Genomic DNA, 14340 nt, shown 5'->3' on the forward strand with positions numbered 1-14340 from the left:
TTCATGCTCTAAGCCTGGAGACCTTCCTAGCCTTCCCTCCACTGCTCCATCTAGATGAGGTAGCTCATGAGGCATCCCCGAAATGAAGTTCTCTCCCCCTCTAGAGAGCAGAACACTTCAGTCCCTAAACCCATACCTAACACTAGCTGGTTCAACCCGAAAGTCATCCCCTTCCTTCTTGGTAGGAAACTCTTTTCCATCCCCATCGGCACTTTGCCAGCTTACTTCTAACTTGGTATTCAATCTGATTTTTCTCTATGCTTGAAGTCATGGACAGTCTTAATCTTCGTGCCTCCCCACCAACCACTGCCTCATGCATGGTATTAAGTCAATAAATCTTTGTAGGGTCCTTCTGATTCCTAAGCTTTTTCCCTAAAGTTTCACGAACTCAAGCTCTGTCTCCTCACCTACATAGAAAACCCTCCAGAGAAACTTAAGGCTCACTCAGATCCCCTGCGTGCGGGTTAACGAGCAGGCCCCGAGCCTGGAGGTCAGAACGAGCGCCCAGGTGTTGCGGATGCCCCCGCGGACCGCGTGTAGGAAAGCGGGGAGGCAGTACCACCTGTGGACGAGGCGGCAGCTCCCATCTGTGCCTTCGGGCTGAGCGCAGGGGTGGAGGAACGCAGGGGCCCCAAGGGGTCCCAGGAAAGGGCCTGCGGGGCCGGGCGCCCCTTCGCCCCCAGCGACGCCCGCTTACCTATGGTGGACACGACGGTGCCCACGAAGTAGAAGGCGCCGGTGAAATCCCAGCGCGGGCGGGCGCTGTCCACGCGGATGCCGGCCTCGGTGGCCTCCTCGTAGTGGCGAAGGAAGCCGCGCAGCTCGTCGCGGCTCAGGTTGTGGCGGCGGCTGAAGTTGGCCAGGCGCTCCTCCCAGCGCTGCTTGGCCTGGCGCTCGTGCGCGAGTTCCAGCGCCGAGAAGACGGCGGCGCCGCCCAGCAGGTAGAGCACGATGAGCGCGGCGAGCAGCAGGAAGCGCGCGTTGTCCTCGTTCAGGTAGCCCGGGCCGCAGCCGCACCCCCGGCCGGCCATGGCCGGGTCCCCGGGGGCCGCCCCGCGCCGGAGGGCCGTGGCCGCGGGCCGACTGTCGCCCCGGCGCCCCCGGGGCTCGCCGCTCAACCCGCCCCCGCACGCCCGACGGTCGGCTCGCTCATGACCGCGGGGCGCAGTCCCAGGCCGCGCGGTTCCCCAGGTCGCCTCCTCGATCGCTCCCGCGGCGCCCGCTCCCCACGTCCGCCTCTTCTCCTGGTTTCAAATCCGCTTTGTGGCCGCTGTCCCCACCCGCCTCGGAGTTCTCCTAAATGCTCGAGTTCCGAGGACTGGGAGCTGAGTCCGCTGTTCCCCCCCCCCCCCCCCCCCCCGCGATGCCCTCCCTGCTCTGCTCAGATTGGGGAGGGGGCGTGGCGCGTCCTCAGCGCGAATCCGGGCGGACTTGAATTCCCCCCGCAGCAAGGTCTTCCGGCCTCGGAAGCTGGCGGGTTAGAGGAGCCGGGTGGGCTCAGTCTCTTCGCCCATCGCTTCTTCAGCCGCCGACGGCTGGGACGCGGGGTGTCCGTGTGCTGGCGTTCGCTGGGGGTGCCTCCCCAGACAGATCCGTGGGGCTGCGTGCCAGTCTCGGCGTCGCTCGGAGCCTCAGGCCTCTGGGGTCACCTACCCGTCTGCCGGGGTGTAGTGGCTGGAGCAGGTCCTGGGCGGACGCACCCCGAGGGACGGCCGGGAGCGGGGCCCACGGGTTCCTACCTCGCGCCCGGCCCCCGCGCTGCGCGGCATCCGGCGGACAGAGCGGCTGGAGGAGGACACCAGAAAGGGAGGTCGGAATGGGGGGACTAGGGGAGTCAGGGGCATCTTCCCCGGGCAGCCTCCCTCGCCTTGCTCCGACCGCCCTTGGCCTCCGGGTCCCGCGCGGAGGCGTCTTCCGCTCCCGGCGCGACGTGCGTCCCTAGCCAGCCCCAGTTCCCGGAGAGGTGGCGGAGGACTGGGGGCTGGAGAGTTCCAGCTCCTCCATCCGGGCTTGGCCGCCTCAGTGTGCTCCAGAGATCTGGTGCTGCGGAGTGCTTTCCCCTCGCCCCGTGCAGAACAGCGGCCAGGCTCCCCAGCACACAGCCAGAGGCTCCCTCCCCAAGACCTGGCCTTTCAGGGGGCACTGGCACAGCCTCTGAGTTCCGTTCTCAGCTCCCCGGGACAGCCCCCTCCGCGCCGCCCTGTCAGCACTGCCCCCAGGGCTCCTCCTGGCCGCGGCCCAGCTCTGCAGAACCGCGCTGGGAGCCGAGCTCCCCGGGCTCCGCCCGGCCTGGCTCGAGCGCTCCGAAGCTGCAACAGGTGGAGCCCAGAGGCTGACCGCCGCAGCGACTCCACCGGGTTCCCAGCCTGCCGGCCGCGCAGCCCCGCGGCCCCGCTCCCAGCGCTGTGCTCCGCCTGCAGATGCGGTCTCTCGGCGGGCCCACCCGGGGGCTGCAGCGCTCCCACCCCGCGCGCTCAGATCCCGGGGAAGTGGGTGCTGTAGAGAGGCAGGTTGGGTACTTAGCGGGCTTGAGTGGCCCCTCCTGAGCCAGAAGAGGGCGCTCCGTCTCCTCCAGACATGTGTCGCCCCCACCTGTGTACCCAGCCACACTCGGCCCCTCCGGAATCGAGCCCCTGGCATGTGGGAGTGAATACGGATACATAGAGGAATGGACGCGTAGGCATCTTCTAACTAAATAGAAGTCCCCCCCGCCCCGCCTTCCGAGAGAGTAGTCCGAGGCTCCGAGCCCACCCACCACCCACTTACACTCGCTGGGAGCCGAGCATAAAGAAACACAGAGCTCTGGATTCCAATGCACCTGCCCACCCCTCAGCTCCTTTATCTCCTCCTGAATGTTCCTATTTTATCTGCCTCACTAGGGGCAAGAGCTTTTTAGGTGCTAGTGCATGTGGAGACACGTGTAAACGAGAGTAAGTCAGTCCAGCAATTACTCCCCTCCCCCATTTTAATATGAAAAATTTCAAACATCAATTTCAAAGAATTCTATATATTCACCACCTAGATTCTACAATGAACATTTTACTGTACTTGCCTTATTACATATTTATCCATTCTTCTTTCCATCCCTCAAGCCATCTTATTTGGGTACATTTCAAATCAGGTTGCAGACAACAGTCCATCTCCTCCCCAATACTTTTCCCTACATATCATTAAGGAGAGTCCAATATTTACAGACTTTTTTCTTTGGGGGTAAAACTTACAGTGAAATGCACAAATCTTAATGCACAAATCTTCAGGTGTGCCATTAGATGAGTTCTGACAAATGCATGCACCTGTACAAATTAAACCCCTACCTATCCAACCTATCAACCAAATATCACCGGCAGTTCATATCTTCCTGGTATCTTCTCTGTCAGCAAATCCCCACCCACATTCCTCCAGAGGAAATCACTGTTCTGATTTTTTCCCCCATCATCGACTGGTTTTGCTTTCATAGAACTTGCTATTGTTTGTTCTAGATCTTCATATAAATGGAATCCTACGGTTCTGTCCTTTTGTATAATGCATTTTTGAGATCTATCCATGATCTATGTCTTGGTCCTTTATTCCTTTTTATCACTAATTTTTAAATGTTTGAATATTCATTCTCCTATAGATAGAAACCAGGGCTGCTAGATTTTTTTTGGCCATCATAAAACTGTTAGGAACATTCTTGTGCAAATTTTTGTGGATCTGTTTTCATATCTCAGGTAAATACTAGGAGTAGAACTGCTGGGTCATAGGGGAGCTGTGTACTGAGTTATATGAAACTGCTTAACACTTCTCCAGAGTAGCTGTATCAACCAACGATGGACAATAGTTCCAAAACCTTGTATATATTTGGCAGTATTAGTCATTGTGATTTTTTTTTAATTTTTAGAAGATTATGTGAGAGAGATAATGAGCAGGGGGAGAGGGAGAAACAGCAGCAGACTCTCCACTGAGCAGGGAGTCTGACTCCGGGCTCAATCCCATGACCCGGAGATCATGACCTAAGCTGAAGGCAGACGCTTAACCTACTGAGCCACCCTGGCACCCTGTGTGATTTTGAACATACTGGTGGGTGTGTTGTGCTATCTTACTGTGGTTTAATTTGCAGTTCCCTGCTTTCTTAATGTGCTATGGCCATTTGCATATCTGCCTTTGTAAATTTGTTGAATATTGGGGCGCCTGGGTGGCTTAGTGGGTTAAGCCACTGCCTTCGGCTCAGGTCATGATCCCAGGTCCTGGGTTCAAGCCCCACATCGGGCTTTCTGCTCAGCAGGGAGCCTGCTTCCTCCTCTCTCTCTGCCTGCCTCTCTGCCTACTTGTGATTTCTCTCTGTCAAATAAATAAATAAAATCTTTAAAAAAAATTTTGTTGAATATTAATGTTGAAATTATCTCTTGAAATATGGTATCAATTATCTGTTTAAAAATTGATTTCTTGGGCGCCTGGGTGGTTCAGTGGGTTCAACCTCTGCCTTCAGCTCAGGTCATGATCTCAGGTACCTGGGATTGAGCCCCACATCTGGCTCTCTACTCAGCAGGGAGCCTGTTTCCCTTTCCCCCTCTGCCTGCCTCTCTGCCAACTTGTGATCTCTGTCTCTCTCTGTCAAATAAATAAAATCTTTAAAAAAAAATAAAAATAAAAATTGATTTCTCATGGGGGCACCTGGGTTTTCCCTTTGCCAGCTGCATCCTAAAAATTTCAGTATGTTGTATTTTCATGTAATTTTCAAAATATTTTCTAATATTTCTTCTTTGACCCATGAGTTATTCAGAAGTGTGTTGTTTAATTTCCAAATATTTGGGTTTTTAAGACAAATCCTTTATTTCTAATATTTTCACTGTGGTCAGAGAACCATAGTCAATGTGTTTCAGTCTTTCTAAATCTGACTTATTTTATGGTCCAGCAGCAGATCTGTCTCTGTGACCATGCCATATGCTCTTAAATATGTATTCTGCGGTTGTTGGCTGTGGTGTAGTTAGATTCTATAAGTGTTAATTAGGTCAAGGTACTTGACAGTGTTTTTCAGATCTTCTGTCTTTACTGATGTTTGTTCTAGTTATTCTATTGATTGTTGAGAGAAGAATGTTGAAATCACCAACCAGGAGGCACCTGGGTGGCTCAGTTGATTAAGCCTCTGACTTCAGCTCTGGTCATGACCTCAGGGTCCTGGAATGGAGCCCTGCCTCAGTCTTCCTGTTCAGTGGGGGGGGGGGGGGGGGTTCACTTGTCCCTCTCTCCCTCCCCCTTCTCATGTTCTCTCTCTCGCTCTCTGTCTCAAATGAATAAATAAAAAAATCTTCTTTAAAAAAATCACCAACCAGGTGCCTGGGTGGCTCAGTTGGTTGAGCGACTGCCTTCAGTTCAGGTCATGATCCCGGACTTCCAGAATAGAGTCCCGCATCGGGCTCCCAGCTCCTTGGGGAGTCTGCTTCTCCCTCTGACCTTCTCCTCTCTCACGCTCTCTCTCACTCATTCTCTCTCAAATAAATAAAATCTTTAAAAAAAAAAATCACAAACCCTGACTATGGAATTGTCTATTTCTTCCTTTAATTATGTCAGTTTTTGTTTCATACACTTTGAAGCTCTGTTATTAAGCTCAAGCATTTATGATTATTACATCTTCTCAGTAGTAATCCTTTTATTTTTATGAAATGTCTTTATCGCTGGTAATACCCTTTACATTCAAATTTACTTTATCTGATATTAATCTAGTCACCACAGTCTTTTTGTACTTAACATTTGCACGGAATCTTTTCCACTTATTTTTTTTTAAAGATTTTGTTTATCTACTTGACAGATCACAAGTAGGCAGAGAGGCAGGCAGAGAGAAAGGGGGAAGCAGGCTCCCTGCTGAGCAGAGAGCCCGATGGGCTCCATCCCAGGACTCTGAGATCATGACCAGAGCCGAAGGCAGAGGCTCAACCCACTGAGCCACCCAGGCGCCCCTTTCCCATTTATTTTTTAGACTGTGTCTTTACATATTTAAAGAGGGTTAGTTGTTCACAGCATATAGTTGAAAGTTGGCTGGGTGGTTTGATTTTTGGTCAGGTCTGACAATCTGCATGCACATTTAACTGGAATGATCAGATCAACACTGTTCAACAATTTCTGCAATGATGAAAATATTTTGTAAGTATTTATGTTCTTCAGTATAGTAGTCTAATATGACTAGCGAGCTCTTGAGTGCCACTGAAGAACTAAATTTCTAATTTAATGTTAAGTTGAAATATCACATGGCTAGTGGCCCTATTTTAGACAACATAGGTTGAGATCCCTTATATTTAATACAGTGATTTAGATTCAAGTCTACCATTTTACTATTTGTTTTGTTTGTCCCCACTGGTTTTTGATTCTCCTTGCCCATCTTCTTTTGGATAAACTGAATATTTTTTAGAATTCCATGTGATCTGTTGACTTTTTAGCTCTGTCTCTTGGCATTTAAGTGTTTAAGGGTTAGCTTTTCACAGCCCTCTCACAGTTACTACTGTACAACTTTGTATAAAATATAGAAACCTTCCAACTATACAGGTTCATTTCCCATCTTCTTCCCCACATCCACTGTGGTTGTCATTCAAATCACATTTCCATATGCTAAGACCCTCAATACATTTTTTATTCAGATAGCAATATATATTTTTACGAAAAAATTCAGGTTTTATTTTTACTTATTACATTGGTTGGAACTGATGTCAGGAACTTATTACTTTTGTTTCCTACCTCTTCGCAGAACAAAAATACATACAATGTGGCATTATCCTTAGACAAGACTTGCTTTTTCGCATTTCACACAAGAATGTATATTATCCTTTCTTGAACAAAATGCCCAGATTACCAAGGAAACCATCTTTGAGGAAGTGTTTAATAAGCCTATTTTATTTAAATAAATCCTCCAGTAGGAAATGGGAGAATTCATTGCCTTCACTTAGAAGAAGGCAATGTAAATAGTTATCTGTCAAATTTTTCTGTGCAGCTCACCAACATTTCCTTATTGGAAACATCAATTTTTCCACATCACAGTTCCCCAAATGACTTTAAAGTCTCAAACAAAGAATTCTGTATCTTCCTTTGGCTTGCTTCTCTCTTGATTCTGCCGAGGCTTTATTAACGGTTCACTTCCTATCATCCTCTCCATTTTTGAAAATTTTCTTTAGAGCATTCACCAATCCCTCTCTAGGATCTGTTCCCATGTTGTAGGAGGGCTCTTTCTCTTCTCATGCTTTCTCAACCTGAGTCAGGCAGTCCCACTGCCTGGTTTCTGCTTTATTTCTACCCAAGAAGAGAACTGTATCTGTTTGACTTCTTTTTGAACTGTCTTCCACAGAGATGGGTTTCAAGACATTGTTGCAGTAACTCTTCTCATTTGTATTCTTTACGGAAAGACCAAATGACCTCTGTGAAATGCACCTGCACGTTCTCAGTGAGGAATTGATGAACTACAGTTAAGTCTGTGAAATCCACATTACCTTATCTGACCAATCCCATCCTCGATTTTCACCCTTATATCCTGTTCTAATGGGATCAACCACAGCAGCAGCTTTTCGCTGTCAAAAAGTTCTGCTTTTCTTTGATTTCTGCCACATTATGTACTTGATTTGTCTCAATCTTAGATTTTTTTCAGACGGCCTTTTCTAGTGGTCTTTCCCAGCAGCACCTTCACCTCTTCCAGATCTTTCTGTCGCTTCCAGCCTCCCTCTGCAGTCAGCATTGACTTGAAGAAGCTTTCTGTCCTCAGGCTGGCATAGCGGGAGCTGTGGGAGCCTTGTCCAAACCTGAAGCTGTGGTCGGGCTGAGTCAGGCAAGGCCCAGCTGCAGGCGGGCAGGGGACAGAACAGGATACGGTGCACCCATAGAGCATGCTCACCCTGGCGGGCACAGACCCCGCTGCTCCGGTTGCAGAGCCTCAAGCCTGTGGGAACACCCACCAGGTGCAGGACTTAGCCCCCCTCTGCAACACGGGTGTCTCAAGAGAAAGTCTTCTGTATTTGCACACATTATTTGCTCCTTCTGGTGGCCTTCCATCCTTCCTGAATATCTGAGCTTCTCTCTGGTATGTTCTTCCTTCAGCCTAAAGACTGTCCTTTAGCATTTCTTGCAGGGCACATCTCCACATTCTCTTAGTTTTCTTTTATCTGATAATGTGGTTATTTTGTCTTCATTCTTGAAGGAGGTTTCCACCAGATAGAGATTTCTGAGGTGACCCTTTTCTTTCTGCCTGTGAAAGACATTTTGTGCTGTCTTCTGGCCTCGTGTTTCCAATGAGAGGTTAGCAGTCACTCAAATCATTGTTCCTGTTCCTTCTAGCTGCTTCCAACATTTTGTCTTAAGTTTGGTCAAAATGAGTTTGATGAGGAGGCACCCAGGGGAGTTTTGCATTAGCCTATTGCTTATTCACTGAGCTTCTTGAATCTATAAATTTATGTCTCTCCAAGTTTTTAGCCATTATTTCTTTAAATATTTTCTCTCCCCCATACTTACCCATCTCCTAGGATTCCAATCACATAGAAGTTAAACCTTGAGATATTATCCCACAAATCCTTAATTCCCACCCCATCCCCACTTTTTAGTATTTTCTGTTCCTTCTTCAGATTGGATAATTGTATCTACTTAGCTTCAAGTTCCCTGACTCCTCTGTCATCTCCATTCTGCTATTAAGCCCATCTACTGAAGCCTTTAATTTCAGATTGTGAGATAACCGAAAATACACCTATTGGTTCATGTCCCCAGTTCCTGACACAGAGCTCTTGAAAACCTGGTAAATTCCTAAGTGGTAACAGTACTAAGAACATCTTATGTTCTAATGCGGTGACTTGGGGTGGGGGTGGGGGGATGGGTTCCTGGATTGGGGCTGGTCACCAGAAAGACCAAACCATGTTTATAAACTTGGAATTTTCAGCCCGATTTTCCAGAGAGGGAAAGAGGCTGGAAATGGAGTTTGATGGATCGTGCCTCTATGAGGAAGCCTCCATAAAACCCCAGTAGTACTGAGTTTGGGGAGCTTCCAGGTTGGTGAACATATCCACACTGGAAAGGTTATGGAAGGGTTGTGTGCTCAAACTTCCTGAGCCCAGGAGGGTCATAGGACCCTCCCAGACCTCACCCTACATCTTTCTTCACCCAGCCATTAATCTGTATCCTTTATCATTCCTTTAAAAAAAACCTGGTAGTTGGGGCACCTGGGTGGTTCAGTTGGTCAGGTCATGGTCCTGGAGTCCTGGGATTGAGTCCCACATCGGGCTCCTGGCTCCACAGGGAGTCTACTTCTCCCTCTGAACTTCTCCTCGCTCATGCTCTCCCTCACTGTCTCTCTCTCTCAAATAAATAAATAATATTTAAAAAACAAAAACAAAAACTGGTAGTTAAGTGTTCCCCTGAGCTCTATAAGCTGCTCTAGCAAATTAATCCAATCTGAGGAGGGGTAATGGGGACCCTCTGATGTATAGCAGATGGCTCAGAAGCCCAGGTGACAACCATCTTTGGTTGGCATCTGAAGTTGAGGGGGGCAGTCTTGTGGGACTGAGACCTTTACCTGTGGGATCTGACTCTGTCTCCAGGTAGATTGTGTGATTTTTAAATTGCAGGACACACAGCTGGTGTCTCAGAATTGCTTGGCGTGGAAAACATCCTCACACATCTGGTGACCATAAGTGTTTTGAGTGTGGTGGTCATGTGAGAGGTCAGCAGGCACACGGGGGTGGGGGGGAACTGCCCCCATAGGTATATTTTTCAGTTCTAAAATTTCCATTCCTACTGCTCTGCTGAGATTTGCTATCTTTTCTTTCAACATAAGAATTTTTTTTACACTCCTGAACATAATTTCTTTAGCTGGTTTAAGAATCTTTGGAGACTCTTTTGGTCTCTTTTGCTTGTCTTTTGAGAATAAGCCATGTCTTTCTCTTCATTTGTATAGTGAGTAATTTTGGATTATGTCCTAAGCATTGTAACATAGATAATTTATGATGTGTTGTAGAAACTCTGAATTCTGTTCTTTTCCTCTGAAAATAATTATTTTTTAAATTGTTATTTTTAAATAGGCAGTTAACTTGGCTGAACTCAACTGCAAAGTGTCTCCCCTGCAGTGGGAAGTGGTTTAAATTTTAGATCAGTTATTTTAGCTTGGCTGTGCATGAACAGCTCAGAGATCAGCCAGGGATTTGGGCAGAATTTATATACAGAATTTGGGAATCCTCTCTTTGGCTCTTCTCTGTTCTTTCCCTCTTCATGCTCAGAGACTATGGTTGCTCCAAACCCTGTACTCTGGATCTTCTAGCTGGCAAAACTACAGATTGCCACTGGAGGTTTCATGGTGCCCCTGGCGACTTGACCTCAGGACCAAAGTGGTTAAACAGAAACAAAACCAGGAAACTCACATAGTGTTGTGCCTTTCTTCCAATTGTTGATTCCTGTTCAGTTTCTGCCTGTGTTCAATCACTCTCAGTAGCTGGTTTTTAAAGACTTTTCTCCCAGAGCTTGTATTTTCTATCTGGAAGAGGTGGTTCAACTGGGGCTCTCTGGCCCTGCCAGAAACCCAAGGTTATGTGGTTTCTCCCGCACATTACAAAATGAAATTTTCAAACATACACCAAAGGTAAAAGAATTTTACCTAGATTTAGCCTAGATTGTACACTTAAATTTTCTTATACTTGATCATAACTACATCCATTATACTTTATTTCCGTGCATTTCAAAGTAAATGCAGTCATTACTTCAGCATATGTATAATTAACTAGAAGTCAACAATTTAGTTTTTTTCTTTCTATGTAAAATTTACACAGAATGAATGGATATCTGAACTGTGCATTCTTTGAGTTTTTAAGAAAACAGCTTTACTGGGGTGCCTGGTGGCTCAGTGGGTTAAGCCTCTGCCTTCGGCTGAAGTCATGGTCTCAGGGTCCTGGGATCGAGCCCCGCACCTGCTTCTCCCTCTCTCTCTGCCTGCCTCTATGCCTACTTGTGACCTGTCTGTTAAATAAATAAAGTATTTTTTAAAATTAAAAAAAAAAACTTTATTGAGCTATCATTTACAAGAAAAGTTACCCATTTGGTGTATTAAAGGGGTTTTGTAAAATGTAACCAGTGCCACAATCATGAAACGTTTCTGTTGCCCCAAAAGTTCCCTCATGCAGCCAATCCCCTCTTCTCACTCCTGAATTCTTTTTTAAGGCCACCCAGTTCTACTTCGAGTGGGAGCCAGGGTGCCACTCCAAGAACGGAATTAGAGACCAAGGAGAGAGGCCATCCATTGCCAAGTGTGTCCTGGAGGGCCAGAGAATGTAATGGCAAAGCAGAGGGCTCTTATGAGGTGTTCCCAGACTGTCTCTAGAAAGGTGCTTCTTGGCTCAATAAGAAGACAGGTTCCATTCTCCCACCGAAAAGTGGATTCTGCTAATTCAAGTGCAATTAAAGATGCCCATTTCTTGAAGCCTGTTCTGGTATCAGAGGAGTTTCGGAGGCAGGAGCTTGATCTTTAAGGATGCAACCTTAGGCAGGTTCCCATCGCTCTGACCCTGTTTTTTCATTTGTACAATGGGATTCCTCCAGGGGTAAAGTGTCAGCTCATCCTTTGGGATTCACATTAACATAGACTCCGCAGTCCTGCCCAACAGGCAGCAGGCAACGTGGACCCAGGACTTTTAGGACAAAGTCTGCAGGTTGGTTCTGCAGAGTTTTAAAGGGTGTTTGAGAGACTGGGTCCATGGAGGCGGATTTCTTTGTGAAGAGGGTCCCCTTTCTGTGGAATCCCAGAGGACTACTGGCTACCCTGCTGCAGCCAGGACTCAAACCTACTTGTCTTCAGAAATGACCTGCATTTAGTGTTAAGAAGCAATATTTGGGGGGACAGGCTAAGTTTTCAAAGACATGGGTTTTATATTCTATACTTGAATTACCATCTAAGTGCTCCAGAGAGAGACTGCCAATCCCAAGCACTTTCACAGTGATAATGAGAATCCCTGCAACTTAGATTTATGGATTTCTTGCCAGTGTTTAAGAGCACCCTTTCATCCAATTCTCAAGATAATCCCATGAGGCAGGAGGGATAGGTATTACCCTTAACGGATGAGAGAATGAAGACTTAAAAGCATCACATGACTTGCCCAAGGTCTCACAGTGTGGAGGGCAGAGCTGGGATCAGACAATCCTGAGTCCTGAGTGGCTTGGAGCTGAGTCTACCTTTCAGGCTTGTCAATCTCGAGCCATTATCCACGGAACTGTGTTCACTCAGCGTGACTGAACTAGCAAACCGGGGAAGGAATACATTATATATTGTAATCCTGAATGCACTCATAAATACATAAATGAAAATAATCACCTCATTTTGTGCTACAGGTATTTTCAGATTTTTCTACTAGATTTCATTGAAAACTACGGATGATGACTTCCTGAATTGATTTCATGATTCATTAAGATATTGACTGGCAGTTTGAAAAATCAGCTTTAGAACACTCAGATTACAAGGGTTTACTTATTTATGCAAATTTACAAGAAACTTGGACTTAAAAATTTCCTTCTGGGTTTACCTTTGCTTTAAAAAAAAAAAAAACCTGCACACTTGCTCACATTATTTAAGGATGAGACAAAAAGCTTTCTCTGGTACACTATTAATAGCTCACCTAGGGATACTTCTTGATCTGGAGTGGACTTCAGGCATGTTCCACTTATCTCTGGAGAATTCCACAACTGCAGCCTTCTCATCAGGGGCAGTCCCCTGGTCTGGAGTGCTTGCACCAGGGACAGGCAGGTGCATCAGGGGACTTGATGGAGCTAGAGGGAAAGGTATTTTGTTGTGTTGTTTTTTGTGCTTGTCGTGTTGTGTTTTTTTTGTTGTTTTTAAGTAACTACCTGGAAGTAATGTGGGACCCTGGAGGGGGTTAGAGGATGGGGGCATTTCAGGCTCCTGTGGAAAAAGCTTGCTGGAGAATGGTGTCTGTATACCTGAGAGCAGGTATTCTGAATCTGGAGACTGCTAGGTTCCTCTGGCTCCAGCATTTGCCAGACTCTGTTAGTCTTTCATTGTTTATGCTTAATTAATCTGACTTCTGTAGCTATAAAAGTATCCTAATGTATTCTTTCATAAAAATATTGAAAAATTACTGAGTAACAAATATGTAGGGATTTTAAAATTTTGTCAGTTATCTGAAGAAAACAAAACCAGCACTCACCTACCAAAGGACCTATGAGCAAAGAGCTACCAAGAGCACGCACAGTGGCATCATCTGTGTCTTTGGGGCCAGAAGGGAACACGTGCTACTTGTGACCTCGACTCTTATTTTACCTTCCCTAAATGGGGTGTCACCTGCCCCAGTGTGATGTGTATAGTTACCGATGATTGACTATGCCTGTAATAAATTCCCTATGGATGCAATTTCTCCCTCACCTTTTCCCTTCTGAGCTTCCCTGTGTATTAAAGACTGGTCCAGATGCCTTCCTGTTTTTATTTTATTTTATTTTTAAAGATTTTATTTGTCAGAGAGGAAGAGAGAGCACACCAGCAGGCAGAGAGGCAGGCAGAGGTGGAGAGAGAGGCAGGTTCCCTGGTGAGCAGAGAGCCCGATGCGGGACTCGATCCCAGGACTCCGGGATCATGACCTGAGCCGAAGGCAGCGGCTTAACCCACTGAGCCACCCAGGCGACTCAGCCTTCCAGTTTTTAATCACAGTGGAGTGCTTGCTACAAAGGGACCAGGGACCAGTGCCTTAGACTGATGAGTGTTGGTTAAAGTTTCAGTGGGCCTTCTGGTAGGCCTGAGAGAACACAGCATGCTTGAGATGGACTTGCTTAGAACTCTGTGAAGCATGGAAAGTGCACTTGACTTAACCTGTGTTGCTTTGGCCCCATGTCTGCTCGCTAACCACCCCCCACTTCCCCGTTACTGCATGAGGCACCCTCCTCCTCCCCAGCATTTTGACACTTGGCATAATCCCTTCTGCTCTCTGCTTTAGGCCTAGTCCATGGAAACATCAGATTTCAGTCAGAGAAGTTCATAGAACGTACTTAACGTGGCAATGTCTTCAGCTGTTGATTTTCTCACTTGAAAGGAACCAGTTCCACGGTCAGGTTCAGTGACTCGGGCCTGCATACTAATGCTGCATTTAGTGGTTGATTTTGTGGACCCATAGCTGGTTCAGTCATGCCAACTAGGATTTGCTGTTGCAGTGGATGAAGGTGTACCTGATTTTGTGCTACTGTTATACATCCTGTACATGAGGCCTGCTGCTGGGCTGGAGCTTGGGAACGTGCGCCACAAACATGCGCCGCACTTGCTGCCTGGTTCCTCACAGCAGCACGGCGCGGGCTCAAATCCCAGCTCTGCCCTTGCCAGCTGTGGGCCTTTGGACAAATAATCTTAGTTTC

At 47.2% G+C, this 14340-nt stretch overlaps 1 protein-coding gene and 1 pseudogene across 1 annotated transcript in view; both read right to left on the reverse strand.

Moving 5' to 3' along the window:
• Positions 1 to 2477, reverse strand: part of KCNK13 (potassium two pore domain channel subfamily K member 13) — a 103278-nt gene extending 100801 nt beyond the window's left edge. Inside the window, exon 1 of the mRNA XM_047735319.1 lies at positions 698 to 2477. Within this exon, the coding sequence (XP_047591275.1) occupies positions 698 to 1031 (334 nt within the window). The 5' untranslated portion in view covers positions 1032 to 2477. The remainder of the gene's footprint in view (positions 1 to 697) is intronic.
• Positions 2478 to 6972: 4495 nt separating this feature from the next.
• LOC125104531 (calcyclin-binding protein-like) lies at positions 6973 to 7846 on the reverse strand (annotated as a pseudogene).
• Positions 7847 to 14340: the final 6494 nt, after the last annotated feature.

The sequence above is a fragment of the Lutra lutra genome, chromosome 7, assembly GCF_902655055.1.
Source record: "Lutra lutra chromosome 7, mLutLut1.2, whole genome shotgun sequence".
Taxonomy (NCBI): Eukaryota; Metazoa; Chordata; class Mammalia; order Carnivora; family Mustelidae; genus Lutra; species Lutra lutra.